The sequence below is a fragment of the Loxodonta africana genome, chromosome 2 (assembly GCF_030014295.1).
Source record: "Loxodonta africana isolate mLoxAfr1 chromosome 2, mLoxAfr1.hap2, whole genome shotgun sequence".
NCBI lineage: Eukaryota > Metazoa > Chordata > Mammalia > Proboscidea > Elephantidae > Loxodonta > Loxodonta africana.
Window position 1 is genome coordinate 202,772,849 of NC_087343.1, and position 23,279 is coordinate 202,796,127.

General features: G+C 39.5%; 1 protein-coding gene across 1 annotated transcript; it reads left to right on the plus strand.

Moving 5' to 3' along the window:
• Window positions 1-18,982: 18,982 nt before the first annotated feature.
• Window positions 18,983-23,015, plus strand: LOC100654180 (olfactory receptor 2Y1-like). Its single transcript, XM_064279291.1, has one exon. The coding sequence runs from the start codon at window positions 19,535-19,537 to the stop codon at window positions 20,471-20,473; it is 939 nt and encodes a 312-aa protein (XP_064135361.1). The 5' UTR covers window positions 18,983-19,534; the 3' UTR covers window positions 20,474-23,015.
• Window positions 23,016-23,279: the final 264 nt, after the last annotated feature.

Consider the following 23,279-nt stretch of genomic DNA (forward strand, 5'->3'; position numbering starts at 1 on the left):
GTTCTACTCTGTCCTATAGGGTCACTATGAGTTGGAATCGACTCAGTGGCAATGGGTTTGTGCTTTTTTTTTTTTTTTAATAGGTAGGGACATAAATCCAATAAAATTAGTGGCCTCATGGACAAATATTGATTCTAGTTAGAGTTGAGGATGTTGCTTTCCAGTTGTGGGGAACGGGATCAGTGCAAGAAAGCAGATGTGAATAATTTATAATGATAGTTCCTATAGAGAAATTATGGTCTTAACTCAATTCTGGAAGTCCTGCAGTCTTGTAAATCTTGTTAACATCAAAGATTGCCTCTCTGATACTTCCTGACTCTGGAGAGTCATTTGGCCAACGATCTTGGACCTCTGCTCTTCCCTGTATGTTACAGTCAATATGAGCATAAAGTGTCACTTTGTTGGTAAATTCAAAGTTCCAGGTAATAGACATATTGGGTCAATAAATGGCCAGCTATACCAGCATTACTGTGTATACTAAAGTTGTCAATAGTGTAAACACGTCATATCAGTCTAGAATATGGCTTCAGAAAAGAAAACCCAAACAGTTTATTTCATTTAAGAAAGGATTTGTATGGTTAGGAGGAGCCTTTCAAAGAGTTTGTTCAAAGTTTATTTCAGGGGCTCTGCCACACATCTGTGTAGTATGAACAATTCCACCTCCATCCCCATTTCCTCTACACTCTTCCTACATTACTTTTTTCTTTCTTTTTTGTTTGGTGTTTATTTAATTGTATATATGTACATTTGTTTAGATATTCTGTGATCCCACTGATTATGATATCTGTATTTTAATGTTAGTTCCTCATACTTTTTGGTGTTTCAGCAATTCTTGTACTAAGATTTTTGGTTTTTGATGCGGTAGGTGTCAACTGAGAAGAACATGGGCACAGAGAGGTTAGCAAATTTCAGTTCCACCAATAGTGTGTCTGAGTCATAGTTCTTAAAAGAGCGTTGGAATCTAAAGAAATTGTTGAATGATGACTTTGTGAGATTCCACGATGAATCAAAGCCTATTTTGAATGTGAAAACTTCTTTTCCATGATATAGGTAGATCCCAGATTACAAATGAGTTCTGTTCTTAAATCTGTCTTTAAGTCAAATTTGTAAGTAAATCAGTTAGGTACAGTTTGTATCTAATGTCAGTTAATCAAATGTTTGCCTTAGTATATAGTATGCAGTGTACATTTCTATGCATAAAAAACATGAAAGAAACACTTTCAGATACACTAAAACATCTTTAATATAATAATACAGTAATAATAATAATAAAGTAGCACCCATTTGATATTATGAAGCATTGTCTGTACCTAGAATTTTTGGTATAATAGGCTTTATGGTAACAACCCAACCCATTGCCGTTGAGTTGATTCCAACTCAGAGCGACCCTATAGGGCAGAATACAACTGCCCCATAGAGTTTCCAAGGAGCGCCTGGTGGATTCAAACTGCTGACCTTTTGGTTAGCAGCTGTAGCACTTAACCACTATATCACCAGGGTTTCCAACTTTACAACGGTGGTTCTTAACTACATGTTGTATGTTAAGTTGGATGCTTCTAATCTGGGGACTGCCTGTATTTGCATTCTTGTGGTTTGTAGTGACAACAATGATGCTTGTCTTATTAACTTTGCAGATATTTGCAGGTAGGTGAGTTTCCTACCATCTGTGAGGGTAAGTCCACTGACACTCTTAGGGAAAGTCTTCTTCACTGCAGAAAAGATATGTCTTCTTTCTTTTTTGGAGAGTGTGTCTGGAAGTGATACTTGATATTGTCTCTTAGAGGAGCCAACCATTGTGTCAGCTAACCATGACGGCACAGACAGATGGAAAGATTCTGTATCCTTGGTGAGAAACCCTGGAATCACCTCCTACCCAGTTTTTGATACTTAAATGAGTATCATAAAGCCATACAGTGTTTTTTTTTTTTTTTTTTTTTTTTTGTTACAAGCTACTTCCTTCACTGAGACAAATTCAGAGTACTAAATTCTATGGTATCCCTTCTGCTGGTTGAAATACAAGTGGATGCAGCTTTTTGAGGATAACATGTTTTGTATCAAAACTCTTAAAAGCACAAATGTGTGATTTAGAAATTCCTATATATTGCAATTCTTTTTTAAATGAAACATTAAAAAATGTAGAAAAATATGAATGAACTAAGATGTTTATTACAGTTTTATTTGTAAACAAATTAAGTGCTTGTAATTGGGACTTTGGATAAAACAGAAAATGGTTTTGTCTATAAAGTAGAACATAAAGTAGCCATTAAAATTTATCTTATGACAGAATATTGATGAGAAAAAATACTCTCAAGATATATTTACCGAAAAACTTCAAGTTATTAATGCCAATAAATGATAACACAGAGTTTATGTATTATAGATAGGTTTATATATGCATAAAAGAACACTGCACATATGTATGTATATATATATATACTGTACATATTATATATGTACAAGAAAGCAATATTTGCTTTAGTTATAATTTTGGACAATGTTATTTTTTTCTGAGTTTTCCTGTATTTTCAGCTTTTTCAAATTCAAACACTTATTTGCTTTGTAATAGAAAATCTCATTGATACCAAAAGATGTTAATGACTTTTATTATTGTTGTTTCTCTTGCATTAAAGTGTTTAATATTCAAAAAACAGAAGAAAATAAGTTATAAGCCCACATGGTGGTCTGTACAAATTGTGTCTGGGCAGGATGGCTTGGGACAATGCTGAAAATCAGGGCGTTAGGAAAACTGATATTTTCTTTGTTGGTCACTGACGTTGTAGTCTGAAGGAGAATCTGAGGATAGTGCTGCAGGGCACTTTTCCCTCAAATCCTCAGTTCTCATAGTTCCAATGATAAGGATGGAGTGAGGGGTGGGAGCAGAGAGTGCACTGGGCTTGCCTACTCTATGGACTTTGGAGACAAGTATGTTCAATGAATCAAGTGGAGATGAAGGCCCAGGAGTTTCTGTAAAATCTGACCTAGTCTTCCATATGCAAGTTTCATGGTTGGAAATTCAGGCAATAGGCTGTCAGCCAGGGTATAGAGCTAAGATCGTGGAAAAACTGCCAACCATATATATCTAGAGCTACTGTGTTTCAATGAGCTATGAATTCACTCCCACACAAGCAGAATAAAGAGAATTTTGATCACTGAGATCAAGGGAGAAGATTTCACATTTCTCCAATGTTCCAAATGAAACCTTATAATTACAACTGCTGATATATAAACAGCAAGACTGGAACTCACTTTGAGTCCTAGATAGGAAAGGAGTTGCTAACGGACTTCAGATAAACACAATGCAAAAATTTAATAAGTAACTTGAGGTGTGGAATCCCCTGCAGTAAACAATTTGGCCTTTGGTTCTGGTTCCTGAGAGCAGGTACACATCTGAGATTAATGAGTGGGAGCTGACCAGACCAAAAAGGAACACCCGTGGGCCCTATGCTGATTAAACCTCAAGAGGCATAATGTAATATATTATGGCCATGTAGTGAGGCCAACAAAGGCCTTGGAAGATGGAGGCCCAATGGAGTTTCCTGGTTGGAGAGAGCAAACGTCTGTCCCCTGGAGACATGGAAACTCTGTGCCAGGACTCCTCCTTATGTGTCTGTGCCCTTTCTTCTGCTAGATTAAAGATAGCTGTTTTCCTGGAATCTGTGAGTTGTTTCAATGGATTATTGGAGCTAAGAAAAAGAAAAGGGGCCAGTAGCTACTGATGTAGCCCCGGGTGAATGGGGATGAGAGTGAGAAGGGCTTCATGGAGCAGCTGGGGTCTGGACTGATGAGGAAAGGAAGGCTGAGATTTCTACAGGATGTAGCTGGCATGTGGAGTGGGCTTTGTTATCCACCACACAATTTGGTGTCAAAAGTGGGTGATCTTAGCCTCTCTGAATTGGTTTGCACAGTTGGCACAGTGAGCAGGGTTAGATACAGCGAATCTTGACTGCCCCGTAACCAAAAAGAAGCTCCTGGAGCCTACATATTTTGTTTCATTTAACCTCATTGTCAGTTTGAGACTACCTATTAAGAAGCCCTGATGGCACAGTGGTTAAGAGCTCAGCTGGTAACCAAAATGTTGGAAGTTCGAATTCACCAGCCACTCCTTGGAAACCGTATGGGGCAGTCCTCTGTCCCACAGGATTACTATAAGTCATAATCAACTTGATGGCAAGAGTTTATTTTTTTTTTTAAGAAGTGAGGTACAATCTTGAGGAGTTAAATCAGTCACTGGAAATAGGAGAACAGTGTAGATAAGAATATATGTGAAAAGTTTATATTACACTTCTCACTAATTTGCATTAATTTGTACTATTCATCATTACTGCTCTGGATTGAACTGTATCGCCTAAAAATGTGTGGTGAATTGGCTAGGCCATAACTCCCAGTATTTAGTGACTGTCTACCACTTTGTCATCTGATGTGATTTTCCTGTGTGTTGTGCATCCTACCTCTATAATGTTGATGAGGCACTGTAGGGAGACAAGGTTTCATCATGGCCACACTATGGTCAAGGCAGGCCCTTGGCTATGGTCCTGGAAGCGGCCCCACTGGCTCCAAGCCAATGAGAACTGGCCTGGGTCTTAGAACAACAACTCTCGACCTTGGATCCCAGAATAACAACGCCCATTAGCCTTGAGCACATGAGGAGAAGCCGCTCTCGCTTGAATTGATTATGCTTAACTCTTGGGTCTTAGAAAAACTGCTGCATGCATCTTTTGGTTTTGTTCCCCTTTAAATTTCTCTGCCTCTTTGGCTCAGCGCGGAAAACACTCCAGCCTGCAGCCACTGGAGAGAGCAGCTGCTTGCCCATGTCAGTAAGTTTCCCTGGATAAATGTATGAATCTGGAAAGGGCTATGTGTCAGTTCTTCAAATTATCTGCCAGGGCGCACAGTGAGGGTCTTTCCTAGCTGGGGCTGTCCCCTGATAGGCAGGATTAGAGGTAGTTACGTTAATAAGTCAGGACTCAATGTACAAGATCAGGCTATATCTTGAGTCAATCTCTTTTGAGATATAAAAAGAGAATGGAGCAGAGAGGAGGGAGGCCTCATGCCACTAAGAATGAAGAACCAGGAGGGGAGAACATCCTTTGGGCCTGGAGTCACCGCATGGAGAAGCTCCTAGACCAATGGAAGATTGATGACAATGACCTTCCCCCAGAGCTGACAGAGACAGCAGGCCTTCCCCTGGAGATGGCACCCTGAATTCAGACTTCTAGCCACCTCGTCTGTGAGAGAATAAATTTCTCTTTGTTAAAGTGATCCACTTGTGATATTTCTGTTACAGCAGCACTAGATAACTAAGACAATTACCAATACCTAGCAGAAGTTTACAGATATATTTAAAATGACAACTGATTCATTATGGTTCTTTATTTTTGCATGGTACTCCATTGTGTGCATGTACCATAGTTTGTTTATCCCTTTATCTGTTGATGGGCATCTAAGTTTTTTTCCATCTTTTGCTATTGTGAACAATGCTGCAATGAACATGGATATACGTATGTCTATATGTGTGGTGGCTTTTATTTCTCTAGGCTATATTCCTGGGAGTGGGATTGCTGGATCATATGGTATTTCTATTTCTAGATTTTAAGGAAGCACCATATCATTTTCCAAAACAGTTGCACCCATTTTCATTCCCACCAGCAGTGTAAAAGAGTTCCAATCTCCTCACAGCCTCTCCAACATTTGTTATTTCCTGTTTTTTTTTTAATTTTTACTGTGATTTAAGTGAAAGTTTACAAATCAAGTCAGTCTCTCACACAAAAACTTATATACACCTTGCTACATACTCCCAATTGCTCTCCCCCTAATGAGACAGCCCGCTCCCTCCCTCCACTCTCTCTTTTCGTCTATAAAGTACAGTGATGAACCTGTGAAACATTTCATCACATGGAGGAATCTGGAATGCATTATGCTGAGTGAAATTAATCAGTAGCAAAAGGATAAATATTGTATAAGACCACTATTACAAGAACTCGAGAAATAGTTTAAACAGAGGAGAAAATATTTTTTGATGGTTACGAGAGGGGGGAGAGAGGGAGGATGGGATGGGGTATTCACTAATTAGGTGACGGGAAAGACAACACACAATACAGGGGAGGTCAGCACAACTGGACTAAAACAAAAGCAAAGAATTTTCCTGAATAAACTGAATGCTTTGAAGGCCAGTGCAGCAGGGGTGGAGGTTTGGGGACCATGGTTTCAGGGAACATCTAAGTCAATTGGCATAATAAAATCTATTAAGAAAACATTCTGCATCCACCTTTGGAGAGTGGCACCTGGGGTCTTAGATGCTAGCAAGCAGGCATCTAAGATGTACAATTGGTCTCAACCCACCTGGATCAAAGGAGAACGAAGAACATCAAGGACACAAGGTAATTACGAGCCCAAGAGACAGAAAGGGCCACATAAGCCAGGGAGTACAACAGCCTGAGACCAGAAGAGCTAGATGGTGCCCAGCTACAACTGATGATTGCCCTGACAGGGGACGCAACAGACAACCCCTGATGGAGCAGGAGAACAGTGGGATGCAGACCCCAAATTCTTATAAAAAGACCAGACTTAATGGTCTGACTGAGACTGGAAGGACCCCGGTGGTCATGGCCCCCAGACCTTCTGCTGGCCCAGGACAGGAGCCCTTCCCAAAGCCAACTCTTCAGACAGGGGTTGGACTGGACAAAGTGCTGGAGAGGGATGCTGGTGAGGAGCAAGCTTCTTGGATCAGATGGACACTTGAGACTATGTTGGCATCTCCTGCCTGGAGGGGAGATGAGAAGGTAGAGGGGGTTAGAAGCTGGAGAAATATTTCCTGTGTTTTAGATTCATGCTAGTAATGTTGTATCTCCTTGTGACTTTGATTTGCATTTCTCTAATGGCTAGTGATCCCGAGCATTTCCTCATGGGTCTGTTAGCCACTTGAATGTCTTCTTTGGTGAAATGTCTGTTAATATCCTTTGCCCACTTTTAAATTGGATTATTTGTCTTTTTGTTGGAGAGGTGTTGGGCTTTCCTGTAGATATGACAGATTAGACCTTTGTCAGCTTTTTCATAGCCAAAACTTTTTTCCCAGTCTGTAGGTTCTCTTTTTACTCTTTTGGTGAAGTCTTTTCATGAGCATAAGTGCTTAAGATCCCAGTTATCTAGCTCATCTTCTAGAGTTTGTGTGTTGCTCGTTATGGTTTGTATCCTGTTAATGCCGTATATTAAGGCCTCTAGTGTTGATCCTATTTTTCCTTTTATGATCCTTATAGTTTTTGGTTTTGTATTTACGTCTCTGATCCATTTTGAATTAGTTTTTGCGTAAGGTGTGAGATGTGGGTCCTGCTTCATTTTTTTGCTGATGGACATCCAGTTTTGCCAGCACCATTTATTAAAAAGACGGTATTTTCCCTATTTGATGGATTTTGGGCTCTTGTGGATGATCAGGTAACCATAGGTGGATGGATTTATATTTGGGCTCTCAACTCTGTTCCATTGGTCAATGTATCTATTGTTGTACCAGATACATTGACAAATTGTTCTTTATCAGGCTTTTTTGTTTACTGCGGCTGTATAGGAGGTTCTGAGGTCAGGTAGTGCAAGTCCTTCTACTTTGTGCTTCTTCAATAGCACTTTATTTATCTGGGGCCTCTTCCCATTCCATATAAAGTTGGTATTTGGATGGTGATTACATTGTATTTGTAGATTGCTTTGGGTAGAATTGACATTTTCACAATGCTGAGTCCACTTATCCATGAGCATGGTATATTTTTTCCATTTATGTAGTTCTCTTTTACTTTCTTGCAGTAGTGTTTTGTAGTTTCCATTATATAGGTCTATTACATCTCTTGTTAGATTTATTCCTAAGTGCTTTGTTTTTTTTTTTTTTTAGGGGCTATTATGAATGGTATTGTTTTCCTGATTTCCTTTTCATTGTTTTCTTTATTGGTGTATAGGAATCCAACTGAGATTTTTGTATGTTTATCTTATATCTTGCTACTGTGCTGAGTCTTTCTATTAGTTCCAGTAGTTTTCTCACAGAGTCCTTTGGGTTTTCTATGCCCAGTATCATGTCACCTGCAAATAAGGTCAGTTTTACTTCTTTGTTACCCATGTGAATGCCCTTTATTTCTTTTTCTTGCCTTATTGCTCTAGCTAGGGCTTCCAGCACAATGTTAAATAGGAGTGGTGATAAAGGGTATCCTTGTCTTCTTCCTGTTCTCAGAGAGAATGTTTTCAGCATCTCTCCACTAAGAATAATGTTAGCCGTTGGTTTTGTATAGATGCCCTTTACTATGTTGAGGAATTTCCCTTCTATATCTATTTTAGCTCAATATAAGTTTTGAATGAGTTGATAAATGAACAAATCTTTTTAAAATACTTTATGTGTTTAAACAGGGTATAAAGAAAGAAGAAATATTAATGCATTAAATATTGTGACAGAGACAGAGAAATGTAAAAGAACAAATTTCTCATCAAGGACATTACTAATTAGTTGAATCAATGATACACATAAATGAGGCTATATTAGCAGTATATGAGAAGTCAGGGAAGGTAGATATTTGAACCATGTGGCCAAAATGGTAGGCTTCAAGTGAGATGTGGGATCTGGTCTGGTTCTTGAAGGGTGAGTAGGATTTGGATCAGAGTAGGGGAAGTGGGAGGAATTCCAGGCTGTGGAGTAGCATGAGCCAAGTGAAAAATGGTGCTCTGATTATATTGCATAGGTCTGTTTGGTTGAGGCAGATGCTTTGAGTAAGGGGAATAGAGAGAATTGAGGACTGCAAGGCAGATCTTGGGGCCCGTCAGTTGATTTTAATTGCCACATTGGGACCCAGAGGTCTCCAAGGTGTCACCTCGTAAACAATTCTCCCTCCACTGCTCTAAAGGAGGCTTTAGCAATGTCCCTAGGGGAGAAGTTGAGCTCAGTCTTGGGTCAAGAAGTGGCTTAATAACACACTAGCTCAGTTCTGGTCAGAGCTGGCTAGGGTGAGTGTGCAGGGATCCAGTGAGAAAGATGGTCCCACATCCAGAATTATAGGTTTCATCCATCTTCCCTGCTGAGGGAGGGAACTGTATGCAATCATGAGTTCTTCAAGAAAGAAGTTATGATCAGAGCCGTCCACCATACAGATGAAGTCAGGACCAAAGAAGAACACATCTTCTCAGGCATCTCTAGATGCTGTCAGTCTCAAACCACCTCTGAATTCAGTAGGATTGGGGAGGTAATTGTGGTAATTTTCTTTTCTGGAACTTTGGGGCGATTGTGGACTAGGTGGTCTCCTTTGGCTTCACAGAATCTAGAAAACTCTAGGAATATTTCATTAGACAGTTAGCCCTGAGTTTCACTGTGTAAGGTCCCCTGTTTGAGGAGGTAGAGATGTTAAATTCACACAGGAACATATTTTATCAGTGATAGTCTGCCCTTCTCCACAACGCACCCACCCATCCACTCACCAACTACACACAGCAGACCAAAAAGTATTCTCACTTGTATCTCCTACTCTCCAACTGCATGAACATGGGGAAATTATTGGACAATTATAGGACTTTAAGTTTCTTTATTGGAAGCATGAGAGTTGGCTTAAAGTAATTTTGAAGGTCCCTTCCAAAACTCAAATCCTAGATGCCAGTAGCTCTAATATGCAAAGTAAACTGTATATATCAGAGTCAGGAGATGAAAAAGAGAGGCATGATCAGAGATGCTGAAGATAAATGTAAGAAGACTTCTTGGAGGAATATATAACAGGAGGGAATCTGTACTGTTTGGAGACAGTGCTGTGTGTGAGGAGTCAAGTTGAAACAACATGTTAGCTCAGCCTTTGGATGTCATAGAGGTGACTGGACATAAATTGTGGTTCTCTGGTCTTATAAGAGAAAATTTTAATGGATTATTGTTGGGGATTTGTAAAAGAGTCCTCAGATTACCCTAAAGACTCATGGAATAGGGCAGGATATTACATATGAGAGAAGTAGGGTTAGGATGAGAGAATGATTGGGTCTCTAGAAGGTGTAGACTGTGTGATGGAGAATGAATAGTAGGATGCTTTGGGCCAGGCTTTGATAGTGAATATAATTTTCCAAAGTTAATAAGAGTACTACTCACAGAGGCTTTATGAGAAAGTGAAATTAGATTCAAATGTAAGGTTGGCTGTTCTAATAATGAAGGTGATTAGAAAGGAATTTGTGGAATCTCCTCCTTTGCTCAGAGTAGAAGATTAAATTTTCTGACTTGAATGTGGCTCCATTCTAGTCAGACAATATCATTAAATTAGTGGACTGACGTGAAGTGAGTTGTACTGCATGATGCTGAAACATTTTGTAACACATGATTTCTGGTCTCAAGAAGTTTATTATCTGTAGAGTTCATACACAGACCCACAGATGCCCATACACACAGACACAAACACGCACAGAGAGGAACACAAACATTGATCTTTGTAATGCATAAAATCAAGAGTCTTAAATATGCAAGTTTCAAAATGATATATGTGTGCCCAGGGTCTTAGGAGTAGAGGTTATGTTTTCATCTTAAAGCATTAAGATTAGAAAAATACAGACTATTGTGGCTGGATAGGATACTCAAAGTCATTTAAATTAGTCTGCCAGTTAATGCAGGAACAATTTTACAACATCTGGCAAGGTCACCTTTCAGCCCCTGAATGAGCAGGAAGCTTTCATGTCACAAGAATATCCCTATATTTCCAGGTAGTCCATTTTTAGAAGGGTTCATTTTTTAAAAAAGTTTTTATTATATTGAGCCTCAATCTGTCTACAATTTTCACCAGTTGGTCCTAATTAGGGCCTTTGGAGGAGACCAAAGCAAGTTTACCATCTTTCCCATGTGACAGATCTTTAAACACATAAAAAAGCTATCGTGTTTGTCTTTAAGTTTTCTCATTTCCAATCTAAAATCACAATAAAAAAAATCTATTTCTCATATGAGATGTTTTCAGATGCAATATCAGTTTTGTTTTTTTCTGGAGTCTCTGAAATTTTCAAGGTTGTAATCCAAGTCTCCTGCCAAGAACTTGTGAAATACTCAAAATTATATCTGACCAATGCAGAGTATTGGACCCTGTACTTATATTTGAGTATAAAATTCATGAACATCTGGAGACTTGAGATAAGAACACGAGAGGATTAGGGAGCAGTTATATCAGCCTCACTTCATTTCCTTCTTTTACTGGAATGATAGATTTGGGAAATGTGAAAGATCATTGGCATTTTAAGTCTATTGCCTTCAGTTGAGGAATATGAAGTCTAGCAAAGATTGCATGTCATGACAATTTCCTTCAGATATTTGGAGAGTTGTCTATTGGATGGAGATTTGTGTTTATTCTGTGTCTCCCCTAATGAGATCTCCACCCTCTCCTCACCCCTGCTCAGCTGCATGCAATGAAATTCTTCCCATGATGACTCAATGCTGCCTAATTCCTGAGCCAGTTTGACCAGGGGAAGACCTGCCTTATGATCAAGCTCACTTGGGTTATGAGATATAGCACTAAGAATATTGTGTGGGATTTACAAAAGGCCCACCTTTGAATCCATGTGAATAGTAATTTGCAACTGCTCTTGAAAGATGGGAAGGGCTCCCAGGGAGTTTGTGAGTTTCCTGTTCAGGAAGGATTTAAGAAGAGTGTTTCTTTTTATGATTACCATATGTGAGCATGAGGAAGAACCAAGCAATAGAGATCATAGGAAGATTGAAGAAAACAAAGATCTGTGAGGGATTGGAAAAGTATCATAACTGCAGCATCTGATTCCTGAGTGAAAGATGTGACAATTCATGGAGTGCATGGTAAGGTGTGCTGAATACAGGAAGTCACTGGCATCAGTCTTGGGAGAGGTTTAATGTAATACTTCAGATAGACATGGATGCTGTGATTCTGGAAGATCAGCTCGTTCTTACCAGGACCCTAGCCAATAGCTGGAGATTAGGAAGTAGGACATGGATTATAGAAGTTTGAAGTTAAGAAGAAAGATTGTGGGAGGACAGATACCCTTGGGTATTATCAACACTGTGACCTGAGATTCAAGCCCTGGCGTGGATGGCATTTTACAGGCAAAGTGTAGAATGGTAATAGGTTCTGGGGATGGAACCCTGTAAGGGCTGTGTAAGCCCTGTTAGGGCTGCACAGAGAAAGAGGAGCATGCCAAAGAGGCTGAGGAATGGACAGAGAAGTAGGAAAAAACCAGGGAAGTGAAGAGGTTTGTGTAGAAAGGGGCAATAGTCAACAGATAAAATGCTTAAACAGAGATGAGAACTGAAGAATGTCCACCAGATGTTTCCATAAAGAGTTGTGTGGACGAAATCCATATAGCAGCAGGTTGGAGACTGATGGGAGGGGACAAAGTTGAAACATTGAGCACAGACAATTTTTTTTTTTAATTTATCGTGCTTTAAGTGAAAGTTTACAAATCAAGTCAGTCTCTCATACAAAAACTTATACACACCTTGCTATGTACTCCTAGATACTCTCCCCCTAATAAACCAGCACACTCTTCCTCTCCACTGTGTATTCCTCGTGACCATTCAGCCAGCTCCTGTCCCCCTCTGCCTTCTCATTCCACCTCCAGGCAGGAGCTGCCCCCATAGTCTCATGTGTCTACTTGAGCCAAGAAGCTCACTCCTCACCAGTATCATTTTCTGTCTTATAGTCCAGTCCAATCCTTGTTTGAAGAGTTGGCTTTAGGAATGGTTCCACTCTTGGACTTACAGAGGGTCTGGGGACCATGACCTACTAGTTCCCTCTAGTCTCAGTCAGACCATAAGTCTGGTCTTTTTAGAAGAATTTGAGGTCTGCATCACTGTCCTCCTGCTTCATCAGGGATTCTCCGTCAGGGCAATCATCAGAGGTAGCTGGGCACCATCTAGTTCTTCTGGTCTCAGGCTGGTGTATTCTAGGGCTTATGTGGCTGTTTCTGCCTCTTGGGCTCATATTTACCTTGTGTCTTTGATGTTTTTCATTCTCCTTTGCTCCAGGTGGGTACAGACAACTCTTTCAATGAACTTATTTATGAAGAGTATGAAAGACATAGAGCAGTAGCTAGAAAGGAACATAGTATGAAGGGAGATTATTTTGTAGTTGAAGGGGCTTTTTCACATGTAACATTAATTGGAAAAGAGCAAGTAGAGAGGGGGAATGCTAAAGATAAGGTATAAGTCAATGTCACTGAATCATACATGTAAAAATCGTTGAATTGGCAAGTGTTTCATTATGTATATTTGTTCCACAATTAAAACAAGATACATTATCAAGAACATAAAGCTTAAGTAGTATTGCATTCAACACTTGAATCATTCTTTTCAGCAGAACTCATTAATCTAATTTGATTTATGGTAAGTATAGAGAATTACATTCTTCCAGAACTGGCTGCATAGGGCAGAGAGATAATAAGTTAAGGAGAGCAGCAAGAAAATAATTGACATGATGGACCAAGGAATTAAGACACATAAATATAGAAATGAGCAGATGATAGATAAGGGGAAAATAAAGGGGCAAAAATTATGGTTATTAAAGGATGATGACACGAAGCAGGGGCTTCATTATGTAAGCTCTCAGTTTAGGATGCTGTCCTGGGGAGCCATGCATCAAATGGTGCAAGGGGCTATAGGAAATTTTCTTTAGGCTTCCATCCAAACTAGAGAGTCCAAAGTTCAGTATTTTTATATTGTTTGAGTTTCCACTTGTTAAAACTCAACAGTCAAGTGGGCATTGTTGATTTTTTTTGGCAGTACAAGCCAAGTCATCTCTGTCTTTCACCTTTTCATGATTGATTGTTGAGTTAAGTCTCCTTCTATTCTACATTTGTGCAATTAAGGTCCTGAAGCCTAGGTTCAATTTTCTCCGTTCAGTAGTATGTAATTTATTTAAAGCTCTTTGTTGAATAGTGTTGAGATATTTTTAGATTATGTTTTTTTTGTTATATTAATTATATTTATAAACTTTTGTTCTATTGCATGCACACCTCTATGGTATCATAAAAATTCTTGATAAAAATATAGAGCAGGGCTGAGTTAAAAACCTCGTGCCACTAAACAAGAAGCTGTATTCCAGATGTAGTAATTCTTTACATGATGCACAAAAATCAAATATTTCTAATGCCAGCACAGATATTTATGGAGAGTCTTTTATTCACCAGGTAGTGCACTGGTAGATGAAGATACAATGATGAACAGAAGCAGATGCAGTGGCATGGAACTCGAAGATTAATGGTGGAGACAGGCAAGTATTCAAAGTGTGTACAGCATATTATCTGCAGTTTATAGAATGCATCACATTATTTAATTCCCATTAAAACATGATGACACAAGGTATTATCTCTGTTTAACAACTGGATAAAGTGATACAGAAGTAAATTTTCCTGAAGATGGTACAGCTGGTCAGTAGTTGAGCAGATCTGTGGGGTCTCTGGTGCAGGAACTCTAAGTCATTATATTTTACTTTGGTGGCCTTTAGAAAATAGCTTTGATGTATTGGTGAGGCTACATGTGGATTAACACTTTTTTATTATTAACGCAGATCAGAATCCATCTTTTCCCCAAGATCATCAAGAGTGGCATCCAATACCTTGCTGGACTTATCGATCCAGCATTGATCCTTCATGAAATGAGTTAATTTGCCCAAAATTATTATTTAAAAACTTATTTTTTTAATATAAAAACATACAACAAAACATTTGCCAATTCAAGATTTTTTACTGGTACTATTTAGTAATTACATCAGTCATGTTGTGAAAACATCACCAATATCCTTGGCCAAATTTTACATGACAATAAATGGAAAGCCAAAAATTATTTTAATTGAACATATGCCAGTCTATAGGGGAACCTTATTTATTTTTTGTTTTTTTCCTTGCTGATGCACTCTTCATAATCCTTTTTAGAATTTTATTACAAGAAATATCAATCTTAAAGTAGAGAAACTTTTTATGTATATCCCACTTAGTGTGTCAAAGTGTAATAGTAATTAATCTGTATGTTTCTTAGAGTAAATAAATTTCCATGAGATTTGAAGGGAGAGTAAATCTTTTTACTCAACAAAATGTATTTAACATTTACTATATGCCATGAATTAAAGGAACATCAATTTAGTACCTCTTACGTGTCATGAGGAAACCCTAATGGCATAGTGGTTAAGAGCTACAGCTGCTAACCAAAAGGTTGGCAGTTTGAATGCACCAGGTGTTCCTTGGAAACCCTATGGGGCAGTTCTACTCTGTCCTATAGGGTTGCTATGAGTTAGAATCAACTCGACAGCAATTTTTTTTTTTTTTTTTTTTAACGTACCATGAAGGAAGGCACAAATATTTATTTTTGTATTCATTATGTCGCCTACCACTGAGGAGACCACAGCTCAGAGTAGAACTAAGACAAGTAAAAAGAACTTAAATGCAAAGTTACAGGTGCTAGAGAGAAACTGTGCAAAGAGGATTGGGGTAGAAGTAGGGAACAACTAACTCTTCCTGTAGAGCTGAGGGATAGATTCATCAGGAGCAGAAGAAGTGAGTCTATTCCAGGCATTATGACTTAGCATAAGAAGAGTATTTGTTGCTAATTGTTCTTTTTTCCCCCAAATCGAAGGATCTATAATCTTTTCAGTCCTTCATGACAAGTGGAAGCTGGTCCTAAGCGGGCCTTCCAGGAAGGGTGAGCTGATCAAATACACTGAGCAGAAGGAAGCAAATGAGCTCCCAGAGATCAATGTTGAGATCTCAGCCTCATAATCCATGGTTCTGACCTACTGAAACACGTTAATCGATCAAGAAAAAGAGCAAAAGAGAAAAACATAGAATACAAATATTACATTTTTGCGCCTTAAGTTTTTACAAGCAGTTTTCATATTACTACATTTGATCCTTACCACAATGTATGTTGTTGTTAGGCGCCTTTGAGCCTGTTCTGACTCACAGTGACCACAGAACGAAACAGTGCTTGGTTCTGTGCCATGCTCACAATCATCGTTAGGCCTGAGCCCATTGTTGCACCCACTGTGTCAGTCCATCTCATTGAGGGTCTTCCTCTTTTTTGCTGACCCTCTAGTTTACGAAGCATGATGTCCTTCTCCAGAGACCAATCCTTCCAGACATGTCCAATGTATGTAAGACACAGTCTCACCATCCTTGCTTCTAAGGAGCATTCTGGTTGTACTTCTTCTGAGACAGATTTGTTAGTCCTTTTGGTAGTCCATGGTATATTAAATATTCTTTGCTAACACCACAATTCAAAGGGGTCAATTCTTCTTCTGTCTTCCTTATTCACTGTCCAGCTTTCACATGCATGCGATGTGATTGAAAATACCATGGCTTGGGTCAGGTGTACTTAGTCTTCAAGGCAGTATCTTTGCATTTCAACATTTTAAAGAGGTCTTTTGCGACAGATTTGCCCAATGCAATGCATCTTTTGATTTCTTGACTGCTGCTTCCATGGGTTGTTGATTGTAGATCTAAGTAAAATAAAATCCTTGACAACTTCAATCTTTTCCCTGTTTATCATGATGTTGCTCATTGGTCTAGTTGTGAGGCTTTTGTTTTCTTTATGTTGAGGTGTAATCTCTACTGAAGGCCATGGTCTTCGATTTTCATCACTAAGTGCTTCAAGTCCTCTTCATTTTCAGCAAGCAAGCTTGTGTTATCTGCATAGCGCAGGTTGTTAATGAGTCTTCCTCCAATCCCGATGCCCCATTCTTCATATATTCCAGCTTCTTATTTTATTTGCTCTACATAGAGCTTGAATAGGTATGGTGAAAGGGCACAACCCTGACGCACACCTTTCCTGACTTTAAAGCATGCAGTGTCTCCTTGTTCTGTCTGAACAACTGCCTCTTCATCTATGTACAGGTTCCACACGAGCACTATTAAGTGTTCTGGAATTCCCATTCTTCTCAATGTTATCCATAATTTGTTATGACCCATATAGTTGAATGCCTTTATGTAGTCAATAAAACACAGGAAAACATCCTTCTGGTATTCTCTGCTTTCAGCCAGGATCTATCTGACATCAGCAATGATATCTGTGGTTCCACATCCTCTTCGGGATCCGGCCTGAATTTCTGGCAGTTCCCTGTCAATATACTGCTGCAACTGTTTTTGAATGATTGTCAGCAAAATTTTGCTTGCGTGTGATATTAATGATATTGTTTGATAATTTCCACATTCAGTTGGATCACCTTTCTTAGGAATACTCATAAATATGGATGTCTTCCAGTCGGTTGGCCAGGTAGCTGTCTTCCAAATGTCTTGGCATAGACAAGTGAGCACTTCAGCTCTGGATCCATTTGTTGAAATATCTCAATTGATATTCTGTCAGTTCCTGGAGGCTTGTTTTTTGCCAATGCCTTCAGTGCAGCTTGGACTTCTTCCTTCAGTACCTCTGGAAATGGTTGGATGTTGACCAGTTCTTTTTGGTATAATGATCTGTGTATTCCTGCCATCTTCTTTTGATGCTTCCTGTTTTCCCCATAGATTCCTTCACTATTGCAACTTAAAGCCTGAATTTTTTCTTAAGTTCTTTCAGCTTGAGAAATGCTTAGCATGTTCTTCCCTTTTGGTTTTCTATCGCCAGCTTTTTGCACTTGTCATTATAATACTTTACTTCGTCTTCTTGAGCTGCCCTTTGAAATCTCTTCAGTTCTTTTACTTCATCATTTCTTCCATTTGCTTTAGCTGCTCAATGTTCAAGAGCAAGTTTCAGAGTATCTTCTAACATCCGTTTTGGTCTTTTCTTTCTTTCCTGTCTTTTGAATGACCTCTTGCTTTCTTCACCTATGATGTCCTTGATGTCATTCCACAACTGGTCTGGTCTTCAGTCATTCTTGTTCAATGTGTCAAATCTATTCTTGAGATGGTCTCTAAATTCAGGTGAGATATACTCAAGATCATACTTTGGCTTTTGTGGATTTGTTCTAATTTTCAGTTCAGTTTCAACTTGAACTTGCATATGAGTAATTGGTGGTATGATCCACTGACCACCTCGGCCTTGTTCTGACTGATGATATTGAGCTTTTCCATCGTCTCTTTCCACAGATGTAATCTATTTGATTCCTGTGTATTCCATCTGGCGAGGTCCATGCCTATAGTAACCGTTTATGTTGGTTACAAAAGGTATTTGCAATGATGAATTCGTTAGTCTTGCATAATTCTATCACGTGATCTCTGGCATTTTTTTCTATCACCAAGGCCGTATTTTCCAACTACTAATCCTTCTTCTTTGTTGCCAACTTTCACATTCACATTCCAATCACCAGTAATTTATCAGTGCATCCTGATTGCATGTTTGATCAATTTCAGACTGCAGAAGTTGGTAAAAATCTTCCATTTCTTCATCTTTAACCTTAGTGGTTGGTCCATAAATTTGAATAATAGTCATATTAACTGGTCTTCCTTGTAGGTGTGTGGATATTACCCTATCACTGACAGCATTGCACTTCAGGACAGATCTTGAAATGTTCTTTTTGACGATGAATGCAACGCCATTCCTCTTCAAGCTTTCCTTCTCAGCATAGTAGACCATGTGATTGAGTGATTCAAAATGGCCAATACCAGTCCATTTCAGCTCACTAATGCCTAGGATATCGATCTTTATGTGTTCCATTTCATTTTTGATGATTTTTAATAATCCTTGATTCGTACTTTATACATTCCACATTCCAATTATTAATGGATGTTTGCATCTGGGCATCAAGGTTGAACTCTATTTTGAGGAGGCAGCTCTTCCCCAGCTGTCTTTAGAGTGCCTTCCAACCTGAAGGGCTCTTCTTCCCACACTATATCAGACAATGTTCCGCTGCTATCCATAAGGTTTTCACTGGCTAATTCTTTTCAGAAGTAGACTGCTGGGTCCTTCTTCCTAGTCTGCCTTAGTTTGGAAGCTCAGCTGAAACCTGTTTGCCATGGGTGACCCTGCTGGTATCTGAACACTGGTGGCATAGCTTCCAGCATCACGGCAACATGCAAGCCCCCACGGTATGACAAACTGAGAGACATGTGGTGGCCTCAAGGCCTAAAGGGAGGTAATCATCATTTCTACTTATGACAAGGGAACACTAGATCGAAGGTATTAAGGGGTGTGGTTGAACTCATGGAACAAGAAGGCAGCAAGAATAAGGTTCTAATGAAGGTCACATTATTCCTAATCCTGTGATTTCCACCCTCAAGAGAAGAGTAAGAAAAGGAGAAGGCTGAACAGAGCAAAACTTAATAGCAAAATAGATAATAAAATACATGATTTAGGAGTCTTTAGGCAATACTGTGGAATAAGGAACTAATCCATGTTTCTTCATAAATCAACCCATACCAATTGGTGTAGAGTCAATTATGACTTAGGAGGACCCCATGTTTTTCAGAGTAGAACTGTGTTTCATAGTGTTTTCAATGGTTGTGATCTTTCAGAAGTAGATGGCCAGGATTTTCTTCCCAGGTGCTTCTGGGTGGATTTGAACCTCCAAACTTTCAGTTTAGTAGCTGAGCGCGTAACTGTTTGAGAAACATAGGCCCATGTTTTTCTTAAGAGGCATAAGATTGTTTTCTGTATTTGTACAGGTGAAAGACTATGGGAGGGTTCAACACTAGTTACCGAGATGGCTTCATTTTGGTGGGCTTTTCAGATTGGCCTCAACTGGAACTTGCCCTTTTCATCTTTATTTCAATTTTTTACCCCCTAACTCTCTTTGGCAATATCACCATCATCACTCTATCCCGCCTGGATCTGCGGTTGCAAACACCCATGTACTTTTTCCTCTGTAATCTCTCCTTCCTGGACCTCTGCTTCACTACCAGCACTGTGCCCCAGCTTCTGATCAACCTTCATGGATCTGACCGGACCATCACCTACGGAGGGTGTGTGGCCCAGCTCTTTATCTTCCTCGCCCTGGGCTCCACTGAGTGTGTGCTCCTGGTGGTGATGGCCTTTGATCGCTATGCTGCTGTCTGTCGACCACTCCACTACACGACCATTATGCACCCCCGACTCTGCCAGACACTGGCTGCCATCTCCTGGGTGGGAGGCTTCATGAACTCTGCAGTTCAGACAGGTCTCATGATGGCCATGCCGCTCTGTGGCCTCCATCACCTGAACCACTTCTTCTGTGAGATGCCTGTTCTCCTGAAGATGGCTTGTGAGGATATACAAGGTACAGAGGTGAAGATGTTTGTGGCCCGAGTAATTATTGTAATGCTTCCTGCAGCACTAATTCTAGGCTCTTATGTACACATTGCTCAGGCTGTGCTGAGAGTCAAATCAGTTGCTGGACGCAGAAAGGCTTTTGGGACTTGTGGGTCACACCTCTTGGTAGTTTTCCTTTTCTATGGCTCAGCCATCTACACGTACCTCCAACCCATGCATAGTTATTCTCCAAGTGAAGGAAAGTTTGTTGCACTTTTTTATACTATAATTACCCCCATGCTCAATCCTCTCATTTATACCCTAAGGAATAAGGATGTGAAGGGGGCTCTGAAGAAGATAGTACGGAAAGGCAGAGACTCAGTGTAGGAGGGGGAAAGGAGGATCAATACAATTGTCTGTAATAGCTCTCAGGTCATTAGAGCCCATTCTATTCCTGGGAGAGCAGTTGTTGAGTAGTAAATAGCCCTCGATAGGCCTCAGGGTTTTAGTACCTTACCTTCCTTGTTTGGGTGTTGGAAGTGGGGATCTCTTGGGGCTTTTTCTTTCTCAATGTTTTTGATCATTTTGCAGGAGGGAGTAAGTATTGATCTATATCACAATGTTCCAAAGAAATGAGGTTGGGAAGCGGGTATTGTAGCAACTCTTGGAAAGGGACTAGGTTCTAGGCAAGCCTAAGAGTGAGAGAAGACTTAATTCAAAATGACATCACCTTTTCTAAGTCAACAGTTCCCAGCATGGTGCCATGTAAATGTACCCAATGATTAAGGAAAAGAGTTCACTCTGGTTCTTCTACAAATTACCTGTGACCCTGACCATGTTCGCTCACCTCTCAAGATCCATTTTGAAGGTCTGTTACATGACCCTTTTATGATACTTGGAGCAAATAAAGATATCGTAAACAGAGGTACTTATATACAGCATGTAGAGTCTGAGACATGGATGTCCTTTATCTACTTGAGGAAAAAGGCAAAATCATTTCGGTGGTCCTAATTGAGTCAAGGAAACCCTGGCGGCGTAGTGGTTAAGTGCTATGGCTGCTAACCAAGAGGTTGCAGTTCAAATCCGCCAGGCGCTCCTTGGAAACTCTATGGGGCAGTTGTACTCTGTCCTATAGAGTCTCTATGAGTCGGAATCGACAAGACGCCAGTGGGTTTTTGTTTTAATTGAGTCAAGGGAAGAAACTCTCAGTTCCAAGATTCTCATAAAGCTGATTGGTATCATGGGAAAGATACTGTACATGCGAGAGAGAATAGAATAGAAAAGAAAAAAACATAAAAATAAGGAACCATGAAAAAGTGATATAGGAGAAAGAAAGAATAGTAAAAAACCAACCTAGTGCTGCCCAGTTGATTCTGACTCATAGTGACCCTATAGCACAGGGTAGAACTGCCCCATAGAGTTTCAACGGATTGCCTGGCTGATTTGAACTGCTGACCTTTCGGTTAGCAGCCATAGCACCTAACCACCATGCCACTAGGGTTTCCAGGGAATAGCAGGGTGTGGCAAAAAACCAAACCAAACCTGTTGCCATTGAGTCCATTCTGACTCATAGTGACCCTAAAGGACAGAGTAGAACCAACCTGTAGGGTTCCAAGGAGCACCTGTCGATCTTTTGGTTAGTAGCTGTAGCTCTTAACCACTACGCCACCAGGTTTTCCAGGGAGTGACGCAGATGAGAAAAAAGAGATTCCTGTGGTGGAAAGCGGTGGGAGATTCAGGAGGCTCTAGGTCCAAGTGTTAACACAGTGGATACCTGAAATTCCACCACGGTTATGTCATTCCATGTCCTTAAATGTTGGTGACATTTTAAAATGCAGGTACCCTTGTTAATAACTTTTTATAGCCTCAGTAATGTTCATATTGAGTTAATCTTTTATTCCAAACACAATAACTAATATTTATTGAATATTTAAAAAGTGTTTTGCATAAATTATCATTATTACAGCAACATTGTCAGGTAGTTTTGATGTATATTCCTTATTTATTCATTATGAAATAGAGGTTCATAGGGTTTACGTAACACTCAAGTTCACCTAGCAAACATTAGACGAAGCTGAGCCCCAGGCTTCTGTAACCCTAAATCCAACCTTTACTACCACACACTGCCAGTTGTCTTTTTTAAATTTTTATGTTTTGAGGGTGTATTTTTAATAGGAAAGATTGAGTTAGAGATTAGATGAAGAAGGAATCAAATATGAGCTTAACTTACTTCACAACTTTACTTCAGGTGATCCTGGCCAGGTTTCTAGACATTTCTGAGTCACCAAGTGTTGGTTGGCCAGAGGGAATATTATTTCCCACATAAAACTAGTATTTCCTGTAATAATATTTTCCATTTATTGTTGTCTTACTATAGTCTAAAGCTCCTTGGATGACACAAGTGTTTTGTGCTTAACCACTAACCTAAGGGTTGGTGGTTTGAACCCATTGGCACAAAGGAAGAAAGGCCTAGAGATCTGCTTCCTTAAAGATTATAGCTAATAAAAACCTATGGGGCAGTTTAACTCTGTAACACATGGTATCACAATGAGTCAGAATCGATTTGACAATAATGGGTTTGTTAGAGTCCAAGCACCATGTTACGTGATATATTCTATTATCACACTTAATTCTAACAACATGAAAGATAGGTATTATCCCCCTCCCCGCAATATTTGTATTGATCAAGAGACTAAAAACCAAACCAAACCTGTTGCCATCGTATCGATTCCAACTCATAGTGACCCTAAGGACAGATAATTATTTTGAGTGACTTGCCGCAAGTTACATGTCCATTAAGTAAAGGGCTATTATTTGAATCTGGCCTGTCTTATCCCAAAGCCTACCCAGCTAGCCACTACCTAAGAACCTCATGTTTATTATTTCAAGGCTCTAACCAACACAGTTGCTACAATCTTAATGGAATGAATGGTTTTTCTCCTGAACGTTATAACACATTTCTAACGAGGATAAGGACACATGATAATGCTTGTATACGGAGGTCTAAATAATTTAAGCATATGCATTCACCTAATGGAAAAATGGATTATTTGAACTAGCAGAACAGAATTTAATAAAAATATTTTGTGGTTAATATGTTATTCTTTCATTAGGCATACAGAGGAAACAGCCACTCAGTTTTGTATTGAAGGATGCATATCCTATACCGAAGCAATTTTCGGAGCCCTTGACA